Genomic DNA, 12446 nt, shown 5'->3' on the forward strand with positions numbered 1-12446 from the left:
TCTTTCTGGGCCAGGTGAAGCCCACGATGCGTCAGTAAGTGACAGAATTCCCAGGTCATGATGCAATGGAAGCTCTTCGAAAAACTTTAGTAAACATAGATTAAACCTAAAGTGGTATTTCAAGGAAGAATGCACAAGAATGTGGTGGTGGTGTGGCAACAGTCGACACGAGGAACCAGCTATTAAGCAACATGAGAAAAGGGAAAATGTAAGATCAAGATTATATCTGTAGTCCCTGGGAAGAAATAAAAAGATGGTTTAGGCTTCATGAGAGTTAATGCAGCATTAAGAATATTTAAAATCTTATTTAAGGAGCTAAGAAGTAACCTACCAAGCAAAATTTACTGAAATTAAATGATTCAATAGACTGTCCCCTCCAATCTTGCCTTTCTCCAAACCCCCCTGGCACACCACTGTCAGAGCGCTCTCTGAAATAAAGGCTACTGCTCTGACCACAGATGGGGCTTTTTTCCTTAAGAATCCTGAAGACTCTCTTTTACAGGATCAAGTCCACACTCCTTTATCCAGGCGGGAGCAGGAAGGGTAGGAAACAGTGAGGTGCGCTGCTACCAACATTTGCTGTGTGCATCTCAGTGCCAGGCCCTTCACATATTTCTTATTTTATACTCAGAACCTTGTGAAGAAGGTACTATCGTCTGCATTTCAAAGACAGGAAAACTGAGGCTCATCCAATTTGCCCCGTTCACACAGCCAGTAAACGACAGCTTCAGGTCCTTTGGAGTTTAGCCTGAATCTATCTTTCCAGTCTCATCTCCAACACTTCCTCACCCCTGCCATCCCTTGCATTGGAAGTTTCGGCCACACAAGCTTCTTTCCTGGAATACACCACATGCTTTACACACCTCCGTGTCTTTGCACATTCTGTTCCCTCAGCCTGAATCCATGTCTCCCTTTTCTTGGCCTAGAGCTGTTGTTTGCGAAGGCTGGGTCTACTGGCACACGCTGGTGTGCCTGGGTCAGCTGGAAAACATGTTGTAAGTTATTTGCTACTAATAATAAGGTACTTGGGTTTGCAAATAACTTCCCTAAGAAATAAATGGAGAGAATTCAAGGTTTGCCCTGTGCTAGTGTGTCTCACTGAGTAACATTCTGATACATTTCGTGGAGTGGGTCACAGAGGTGGGGTCATAGCTCACACCTTGGGAAGGGTGTGCAACCCACGCCCAGTCTCATCTTTGCTGTGGGCAGTAGTGAGCAGTGACTTCATTGTTGCACGAGTCTTCAACTGAAAATTACCGATAGATCAGCATTAATAAGAAAGAAGGCAGGATGAGTGAAGAAGCACAGGCAGTGACCCTCCACGAGTATACACACTGAGTAGGAGAAAGATTCAATCAACACTTGGGCCAAGAAAGACACATTAGTTCCAACGACCAAACCCAAGTAAAATTTACAGTAATATTGACAACGTTAAAATTTTTGAAATTCTATGACTAATTTTTTTCATTTCTATAACTTTTATTATTGCAAAATAGTTTTTATTTGTTTCAAATCAGGTAGCAGAAAAGGTATAAAACATTTTTTAAAAGTCTATTTCTCGGGGGAGGCCCCCTGGCGTAGTGGTTGGGTGCGCGTGCTCCACTGCTGGCGGCCCGGGTTCGGATCCTGGGCGCACACCGACACACCGCTTCTCCGGCCATGCTGAGGCCGCGTCCCATATAAAGTGGAGGAGGATGGGTGTGGATGTTAGCCCAGGGCCAGTCTTCCTCAGCAAAAAAAGAGGATTGGCAGATGTTAGCTCAGGGCTGATCTTCCTCACAATAAATAAATAAATAAATAAATAAATAAAAGTCTGTCTTCTCCTCAACTTTTCTTGCCTGACCTACCCAGTTCCCCTAAGGAATCCACTGTCAAAAATTCCTCTCTCAGGGCCTGCTCAGTGGCGTAGCGGTTAGGTGTGGGCACTCTGCTGCAGTGGCCCAGGGTTCGCCGGTTTGGATCCTGGGTGTGGACCTACTCACCGCTTGCTAGGCCACGCTGTGGTGGCGTCCCATATAAAGTGGAGGAAGATGGGCACGGATGTTAGCCCAGGGCCAATCTTCCTCAGCAAAAAGAGGAGGACTGGCATCGAATGTTAGCTCAGGGCCGATCCTCCTCACATAAAAAAAAAAAACATTCCTCTCTCCATCTAGGTATTCTCTAGTCATAGAAGTATTGTCGTTTTATGCCACAGTGGTTAAGAGCATGCATCCTAGTTCCTATCTGCATGGGTCAGAATCCCAGCCATTTTATTAGCTGAGTGACTTTGGGCCAATTAGTTAACTTCTTAGCCTCAGTTACCTGATATATGACATAGGAAAAGCAGTAAGTACACAAACTGTTGTTGAGAGAATTCAATGACCCAGTACATGGTGTTAATCATAACTAAACATACATTACTTCCTTGTTAACATTACCTCTAAAGTAAAACTCCGAAGGAAAAAATGAGGGCCCACCAAAAAAATAAAGTTCAATATTGAAAAAAAAATAAAGTAGCCATATTTCATTCTTTTTTCCTTATATAATGGCTATTAATTTTAGATTTCTAATTTCATTAACCACATACTTATAAAATCTTTTATAAGTAGCAATAAAAGAAAAAGCTCCTATGGCATTATACGCTTTACGTCCCTACAAAATTTATGTTATTACCAAAATCTGATCGTGCCCACATGAGTGTATCATATAGAACTAGATGAAGGACATATGTCATTCTTAGTGCGATGGAAAACGGGTTGAGAAAGGCTGGCCTGGAGAACCCATTGTTCAAAATTCAGCTCCAATGTCCTTTTCTCTGAGAGACGTGTTATCACTCTCGACAGAGCTGGGTGCCTCTACCTCTATGTCCCCACTCTACTTTGTAGCTAAGACTATTCTAGAATTTATGACACTGTATCACAACTTTATGTATTCTACTGTCTTCTGTAGATCACAGGCTCCTTGATTTTCCCACACTGTGTTTCTCTAAGCTCCATCGGGTCCAGGGCCTTTCACTCCATGGATGCTCCACAAACTGTTGAGGAAGGAATGTTGTGACGCATCATCTTGAAATCAAATTTAGGTATACATTAAGATAATTTAAAGAGAAATTCCCTCCAACTAGTGATATATTTGAAGCATAACGACTAAAGGCCATTTCCCTCCAACTTTTTGCCAAATTCTATTTATCTACTTTTATGGTGGAAGTAATAGCTAACAGAAAACTGTTCTTTGGCCAAGTAAAAAGACAAAGCCAGAAATTCACATGTAGTTGAGTTATGAATGTCAGATTTTGAAAGAGATGCAGATTTTGAAAAACTATGTGGGAAAAGAGACACCAAGAGTACAAGATGCTGTGGACCCGGAAGCATGCACAACAGAAAAGGCCATATCGAAGCCTTTTGTTGGATGGTTCAAGGACTTTTGAGAAAGTATGCACAAGAACTTTCCCAACCGTCCCTCTTTATCTTGGTGACAAATTAGCACATGTTTTGTGTTAGTTTTTGTCTGCTCTTCTTTCTTCAAGAAGTTTATTACAACTTATTATATACAGATTTTACTTGGCATCTATCTGATAGAAAGCTATAATTCAAATGGGGGAGTCCAGTTCTAAAACGTGTTCACTTGGACACACAATGAGAAATTCTGCACTTTGACGTTCTTTCCGTTTCTAGTCCCTGCCCACAGAGGATGAGACTCTCATCTCTGGCCTTTGCTGCAGAATACCCTGAGCTAGTTGGCTGACCAGGCGCAGTCCTGGGCTTTCCAAAGTCACTCTTTGCTCTCCTCCCCACCTCCCTTCTTGGGAATACAAGCAATAAATGTCATGTCTTGTATTACAGAGATACAGCTCTTCTACCACACTGTAAACAGCTTAGAAGCAGGGACAGTAGTCCTTATATTGCCTCACAAAACACAGGCATTTAATAAATCTTTGTTGATTGAAAGAACAGGTGAATGAATGATGTGGTCTCTTCAATATTTAGACACTACTCTGAAAATTCTCAAAAATGTTAGCTCTTAGCCTAATAATGACTTCGGGCAAGAATTTTAGTAACCTTGTACATAAGTCACACAAATTTAAGTCTGACTGATTTTTAACCACATAGGACCTGAAAAGATAATGAGACAATATGACTGTCAGAGGTAGCTGAACAATCCTACACTCACCAGACATTTACACACACACACACACACACACACACACACACACTTTTATCCTATTTGGAAAAATTTTTTCTTCATCCAAACCCGGCAGAGTTGCTATGAGGCAGAAAGCATGAACTGCAGACAAGCTCTAATTACACCGCAGCAGTTTCTGCTCTTATACAATGAATTATAATCACCCAGAAACTTCCTGGCAGATATAGGAGGAACTCTTTCATTAATTTGTTATTTACATCTACAATCTATTTATAAAAAACGTTCTGAGGAATCATGATTAAAGGCATACATACAGTGGAACCCCTAAGGCAAAAGTTAAGAACTGGAAATCAGTAAAAAGGTCAGGGGAAGGAAATAATTACATTAGAAAATCTACCCTAAGTATTATTTGTATCTTTCTTGGTAGTTAAAGCTAAAAGAAACGTTATGAGTTAGAATTCTTGTAATAACTGACTCTAGGAAACCAGCTAGTGAATCTTTCTACATGTAAGAAATTGAATAATGCAATCATGTCCCCATTAATGCTCTATACAAGAAACTTTCCTCATAGTGTTATTTCTTAACATAATTATTAATTAAAAGCTTAGGGCAAGATGTTAAATCATAGGTAAGTGAAAGCATTCTTAGTGCAAAAGTCACATACAAAGTTGTATAGGTCAGGTATGCAATTTTCTGGTGAGTGGACTTAATGTAAGCATATTCTCAGAGACTGCAGAATGGATAACAATTCTTATGCTGGTGGTTCCCAAATATGGAGAATCAGCAGAACAAATTGGAGAGCTGATGAATCAGAATCTCTAGGAGTGGGGCCAGAAATCTGCATTGTTAAAAAGTACCCACCCTTGAACACCTGACTCCAAGACCCATTTGCTGGGGAGCTACTGCCTTATCCTCTGCGGCAGTGGGGCGTGTGCAGCCTCTGCATGAAGACTCGTGCTGGGAGAACAAGGTCTGCTCTGCCAGCAGATGCATGACAGTAACTGCCACTGGCATTATGTCCAACAGAGTCATTTTAAAGGTAGTTCTTTACCTTTTTAAAAAGGCAGTTCTTTACCTTTTATAAGGATAGGTCATTCTACTTTGCAAGAATACTACTACTTATTAACTTTGATATTTGTGAAGTTATTCCGAGTTGTTATAGTTAGATATTAGTTTCTTCTTATTTTTAAACTTCAGTGTAAAAGTATACATTACTCTAAAAATAAAATTACAAATATAACAAAAAATAACATGCAGAAGATATCAAAGTACATTGGATGAAATGAACTAGGCTGTGGTAAAGGACCGACAGCTGAGAACACTGACGGCTGTTGTAGTGCTTGAGCAACCTCAAAGAACATTATGGCTATTAAGAACAGAGCAGATTTCAGTAACGTATCATAAACAATATCACATTTCAGACACATGGAACACATGTACACAAATTTGCTTTATATATTTTTTCTTTCAAAGGTGGTAAGCAGCCTCCAGACCTGTGGACTGCCAACATGGAACCCGTTGCCATAAGACAGTCTTGTTCCCTTTTAGAAATGGAATCTGGGGTTGAGCTGGGATTCCACACCCAGGTCCACTGGAAGCCATGCCCGTTCTCTTCTTTCCACTTCACTATCTTAACTGATGCTGTATTGGCTTACGAATATCTGCTCATCTTTCCTCTCAGGCATGAGCACATGAATACAATTTTATTCCCAGTACTAACTTCTTGGAGTAGAAAGACTTGTAGGGTCATGTCTGATTCACCGTATACCGGGAAATTTACATCTGGATTTCTAGACACCTTACTGGAAGAGAGAACAACAATAATAACAAAACTCCTTTGAATTTAAATAGAAGATATTTGTTTTTAGCAATGTGGAATAAAATAGGCATTCCCAAGTCTTTCTGTAGCCCAACCAGTCATCACCATTGGCTTCCATGGATGGACCTTAACATCTCCAAATCCCTTTATGATATAACATTTATTATTAATTTTATGTTAAATTAACATGTATTCTGAGGCTTTTGGGGGGAAATCCACAAGTCTTTGATCCAAAGAGTGAATACTCTGATGATCAAAAAACCCAGACAAGAATCACTGTACTAGACCCAAACTACGATGTTTAGACACAAAATTTATGTGGAAGTGTTTTATAAACTCAGTTCTGCAGTATTGTTGCAGCTGTTTGCTATTATTGCTATTGTTATTGTTATTACTATGAGCCATTTTATTTTAAAAGTTAATTTAAATTTCACTTAATAATAAAATTTAAAAATCAATTTTAGGAACTAGCTGTCCGTGCCAAAGTGGTTTGACTCTTGTGCTAAGGGAATGATGATTAAGAGTAAGTGCTCTTCAATTGTTTTGACTTCTTCAGATGACTGTCTTTGTTACTATGAAAATGACCAGAGTCCTTTGGGCTCAGCTTCCTGGGTGGAGACATGGCAGACCTCGTGTCTGCTCTGGGCATTCAGCAAGGCTCTGCATAGCATGCTCATCTGCTGCTGACGGTCACAGGTCTTGCCCTTGCATGTTTCAAAACCCCAAGGAAGGGGAGGGTGGTATGGGGATTTTTCTTTTCATATCTGGTAGTTCAGATATTGTTAAAATAATTTTAAAACAGATCATATAAAGTTCATAGAAAAGCCAAAGGGAGGAGCTCAACTGGAAATCCTGACAAAATCAGTTGCTCAAATGCTAACAGCACTGGAATAGAAACGCTAGGAGCAATCCGTGGTTTGGGCCATTTCCTCCTGAGATGTGCGGGGAAGTTTGGAACGGCCTCTAGCAACCTACATGTTTTCATGACAGCTGAACTTTCTTTCACGGATGAAACTTCCTGTGTGTGTGCGCGCGCGCGTGCGTGTCTGTTTTTAAAATTTATTTACTAGCAATTAAAAGAGGCTTCTTCTCACCTTTAGTGCTTCCATGCCTGCCTGGATGACAGGAGCAAAGACAGTCTCATTTTCATTAGAGTCTGCAAACATCTCCGGAATCTGGTCCAATAAACTATCAGAAATGAATGAGCAAAAGGTTTTAAATGTTTAGCTTACTTGTAACAAACTTCAAGAGATAAATCACTAACATTTCAAGCCTAAACACATATGGTATTTATTTTATGCTGAACACCTATGGGTGAATTTCACATGTCATCCCTCAGGGAATGATCTCCTGGCACGGTTTAGCACCAAAATTTACAATTTGGTCAGAACATTTAAAAAATCACACTCTTTGTAGATACTTTTTCTGTTCACTACATTTTTGATCTCTTAGATTAGATAAATTCTTGAAACAGTGGCTATATATCTTTAGTTATTATCATCATCACTGAATACACTCATCCACTTGCAAAAAATATCTCCCTTGCACTACCTTTCCAGTGAAGAAAAGGGGTTGATAGGGTTGAGCATGAGCATTAAAAAAATTCCTCCTTTTAGATACTGGTCTACATAAAGACAGAACAAACATAAGTGATAGAGTTTTATAATCCATGTGTTAAAACCCCCTCGCTGGGGCTGGCCCAGTGGCATAGTGCTTAAGTTCGTATGCTCCACTTTGGCGGCCCAGGGTTCACAGGTTTGGATCCTGTGCGTAGACCTACATACAGCTCATCAAGCCATGCTGCGGTGGCATCCCATATACAAAATAGAGGACGATGGGCATAGTTGTTAGCTCAGGGACAATCTTCTTCACCAAAAAAAAAAACAAAACAAACCCCTTGCTAATGACAAAACAAAATAATGCATGATCGAATTGAAACAATTAAAAACAGATGCCTGATTTGTATCTAAATTATAAAACACTTGATATTTACTTGTGAATCACAGATTGGGATTCTTGATAGTTGACAAGGAAACCATCCAGCAAAGGAACAAAGACCTCTGAAACATCAGTCACCACCATCATCTGAGGCTGGGCCAAATTACTCTTCACATTAAAGAAATGGAGAACTTTGTTATATGTGATAAAACCAACCCGAATTGCAGAAGTCTCTTCTTGCTCTTCCCTATGAGGAAAAAAAAGTTTGTGAGGTTCTTTCATAGATCTACGAGAGAGGTTTTTATCAGAAATTTGCTAAGTATACCTTCTCTAAAATATCTGGAAGACACGTTTGAAGTTTTGGTCGTTGTTGTTGGCCAGATGTAAATAGTACTGAGCCATGGCGGTAGGGGATGGGGGATACTACAAAAGTAACTGAGCTGATGAAGAAAAAAATTCTCCAAATTCTAGGTAAAACAATCAAATAGATATTATGAAAACATTTGCTCATATTTCTTTAATATATTTCTTCTAAATCCATAGCAATTACAAGGTGCTTTCTTTTTTTTTCCATAAACAAGCTAGGCTTATTATATTCTTTATAAACAAAGCTCTCTCAGAAGTCACCAGAAGGTCAGAACAAATGGAATGCCTAAAGCAAGAGAAAGGCACACTCAGATTACAAACAGAACAGCTATTTTTATCAAGAAAGGACTTGCTCCTCCTGTGTGATTCTCTTCTTACACATTCTATAGAATGTCAATAGAAAAGGGGCTAGATTTTGAGAGCTATACACCATACAAACATACAGTGTAAATATATAAAATAAATCACATACATGAATTGATGATGTAATTCCTATTAGGTAACCATTTGCGATGGTTGCAGCAAGATAAGAAAAGAAGTAAAAGCTCAAAAACCATAAGGAAAAGTACATTTTTTTTTGAGGATTTCTAAGACAAGGCCTTAATCGTCCTGAAAGAGTATAAAAGCATAAATGTTCTCATTCAAGTCTATACAGGGTATATTCAGAATTGAGTGGTCTAGACTCTAGTTATGTGTATATCAAAGTTTTTTCCCCACCCTCCCTCCCTCTTTCTTTCTCCTAAAATAACACACCTAGACACTACTGGTGCTCTTACTAATTTTCAGTGGTGAATGTAACAGTTTCAATGGTTACATGAAAGCCACAAAAGATATATGCCATTTTCTTTGACCCTTAGATATGGGTAAAATTTACTTTGCTTAGGGGACAACTTTTTTGAAAAAGAACCTAGTTTTCTCAGTTTCTAAATTTTGCTCAAGGCATAAAGAGTTACTTGAGTACAAGAGAAAGGAAACTGGAAGTATCGAGATGAAAGTATCTGAAGTTCAAATTGCTGATCCCACTGCAGACTTCGCAATTTCACTGAAGTTTTGGCAGAGGACAGGCTGACAAACTATTGGCCTTAAACTCTGTTTTATTTCTTCTCTACGTCCTTTGCTCACTGAGGGTATTTGTTCTTCATTGTGGCCTTGATAAATGGGTGGGCAGTTTAAATAGATCCTCACGATCTCTTCTTAAGCACTTGGTAAATGTTTATATTCTGGACTTGTGCACAATTTTCAGAAATGAGAATCCTTATCCTTTGTAACTACACATACACAGACTTATACACCCCCCATATCCTAAACTGTATGACTTCATGGAAATAACCACTAGAAATACTGTATCAATTTTTTTCCTTTCCCCTCCCTATTTTTTAGAATTTTACTCTTCAAGACCAAGCACAATTCCTTCTTCCTCTGTGAAACCTCCCCTGATGCTACCAACCAGAAGTTATTTCCTCTTCTAAATTTCTACAAATTATTCTCATTGTGCTCTCAGTATATAGTCCCTTTCAATTAACATTTCATGAGTCCTTAACTATAAATCAATAAAGGGCAGGGCCCAAAACTTACGCCTTCTTCTCCCCATAGGCTCTAGCACAAGGTGGAGAATTAGAGATTTTGCTGAGGATGATTATCACGAGGGTGAAACACTGTATTTAAGACAGTGAGTTAGAGCCCAAATCGATAAACTGATTGTATGCATCTCCTCCCAACTCCAGTTTAGTGATGTTGCCTTGATGGTTTAAAATGAGCCTGGCTGGAAGTATTCACACCATAGGAATGAGCAAACACTACAAATGAAGGCTTTATTTATTTGAAAGCCAGGTTACCAACATACCACTGGTTAAGCTCTCATTTCCCAGTAAACCTTTTATTACAGAAAGTGAAAAATGTCCAGCAAATCATTAAGGGCATTTACTCTCATTTAATAGTTAATTTGGAGTCAACTAAGGCAACAGACACAAAAGAAAAATTACAGAAAAGAATCTGGATTGCTATTTCCCATTGGATTTGGACATTTTCAAGTGATGGGAAAGGAGTATCCTGGGAATCATAGGGTTCACTTAAAACCTAAATTAACATTTTTTAAAAATATCTAATCAGAACATCTCACATCATTGCAAAATATTAGTACATATCTCCATGGGAACATATTTTTTTAAACATGTTTTCTGAGAAACAAAGAACTACCTTAAAATTTTCTTTTTCAACAGTATAACTGCCTTGTTGAATCATATCCAGAAGAAAACTAATTCTCAGCCTCTCCTTCATATTAATTCTATACAAATTTTGTAAAGTTACATAAGGAATATCATCCAGAACAACACTTTTTTTGTTCTTCTGCTTTTCAGTGACCCCTTCCCTCCACTTGCCCCTATTATCTTAATGGAATGACTCTGACAGCAACACTGAAGATGTTAGCTGTGTTAGTAGCTAGATGAACCAGAATATTCCCAAATCAAACATTTTGAACATGTTAGCTACAGCAGCATTAAAAACAACCAGAGAAAACCCAAGAGCTTGATCTGAAAAACAGGTGAAACACTTCAAATCTTCTCTTTCTTGTTCCAGAGAAGTCAGACAGAAAAGTCTGTCAACCTGGCAATATCAAAGACACAAATTCAAAGCTCAATGGTAAAGGCTGGGGCCCTCTCCTTTCAAAAGATTAGCTGAAAGACGAACATGCCTTAAAAGATAATCAGGACTTATACTGTGCGTTAAAAAGGCTATTTGGCATATTACCTGCTTTAGCTCAAAGAAGTAAATCAAATTGATGGCAAATCTTACCGTAAAAAATATAAAGTTATACACATACACAGTCTAAAATAAATTTTGAGGCAGGAAAAAAACAGATTTGTTTTAAAATATAAAAGGAGAAAAGGTATTTTGGCTTGAATAAAAACTCTTAAAAGAGATTTGAAAAGTAGCAGAGAATAAACTGCAGTATCCTGTTATTTTTTTCTCCTATCTTTTGCCAAATTCACACATCTGCTCCAATGGGATATAAAGGTTGTGATGACACTGAAGGAAAGACTGAGATTCCATAACTGATATTAATAGGTTACAAGTTTCAGATCACCACTGTGTTGAAAAGGAATGAGGGGTTGGTGAAGTGACTATGAAAATGGGTTAGCCCAATTTGAACCAGTTTGAGAGAAGGCAAAGAGAGAGAGAGACCATTTCCAGAAATTAGTTTTCTTTCATACTAACCAATCTCAAAATTCAGATTGAGAATTAAAGCAGCCCTATGAGAGAGGTCTATGATAAAATACATCCTAGTCAGCAGAAAGGCCATACTTCTCAAGTTTCCCTGAGAATGAGTCAACAGAAACTACACTCACAAACAATGGGAGGCATCGGATGCCTTTCTCAGGCCCCATCTTCAACTCACTCCCTGCTCATTCTTCATTTTAGAATTCAGTTTGAAATCACCTCAGTGTTTTTTAAACATTCCCACTGCCTTTCCAAACCATCCTTGAGAATATTATGATTTTAGCTTCAAGGATACAAACAAAACTACGTCTGGGAGGTCCAGAGTTTGCTCGTCTGAGCCTCACATGCACCAGAGCACCAGCCATATGTGGAACGAATCCTGGGGAGTGGGCACCTGATGCCTCGGGAGCACTGCAGACAACCCATAGCTCAAAGCATCCCTTTCCAGAACAGAGACTGCTTCTGTCCAGGAGATAGGGAGGGGCGGAGGGTATTGAGACTGGGGCAGACACTAGGTTTCAGACAGTATTTCTTAGCCTCTTACTTTCTTAAGCACGTCCTTCTCTCATATAGAGAGGCATTCTCCCTGCTCCTGAGTCTCCTACTAGATGATAGTTCCCACCCTAAACAACTAGTGTGTACACTCTAAAACACAGCCATGTTTGCTAAAATACCTTTCTACCTTTCCTTTCGTGCACTGCCTCTGCAATAGCAAGGAAAGTGATGTACCATGTCCCCGTAAGTCACGGACGTAGAGGCAGTAAAGCTGCAAAGGGGTTAGACAGTACTTCATAAAGGCAAAAGGAAATTTCGGGGAAAAGCCACCGTGTCCGCCATAAGACAAGAGTTCCATTTTCTGGCATCCCTTAGATTCCCCACCACGCCCAGCAACTACGAGTTTCCACTGGAAAATCAACGCTTTTGAAAAGTGAATAACAGACTTCCAAAGTCTTTTTCACCATACTTGGGATTCTCTTTATAA

General features: G+C 39.1%; 1 protein-coding gene across 2 annotated transcripts in view; it reads right to left on the reverse strand.

Annotated features, from left to right (window-relative positions):
- Nucleotides 1–12446, reverse strand: part of SEC24D (SEC24 homolog D, COPII coat complex component) — a 100672-nt gene that overhangs the window by 19400 nt on the left and 68826 nt on the right. For both annotated transcript variants that reach the window (XM_058549967.1, XM_058549966.1), the window contains exons 12-13: nt 7935–8126; nt 7036–7129 (exon numbers count right to left, since the gene is read on the reverse strand). In XM_058549967.1, coding sequence (XP_058405950.1) covers nt 7036–7129; nt 7935–8126 — 286 coding nt within the window. The remainder of the gene's footprint in view (nt 1–7035; nt 7130–7934; nt 8127–12446) is intronic.

Source organism: Diceros bicornis, chromosome 11, assembly GCF_020826845.1.
Source record: "Diceros bicornis minor isolate mBicDic1 chromosome 11, mDicBic1.mat.cur, whole genome shotgun sequence".
Taxonomy (NCBI): domain Eukaryota; kingdom Metazoa; phylum Chordata; class Mammalia; order Perissodactyla; family Rhinocerotidae; genus Diceros; species Diceros bicornis.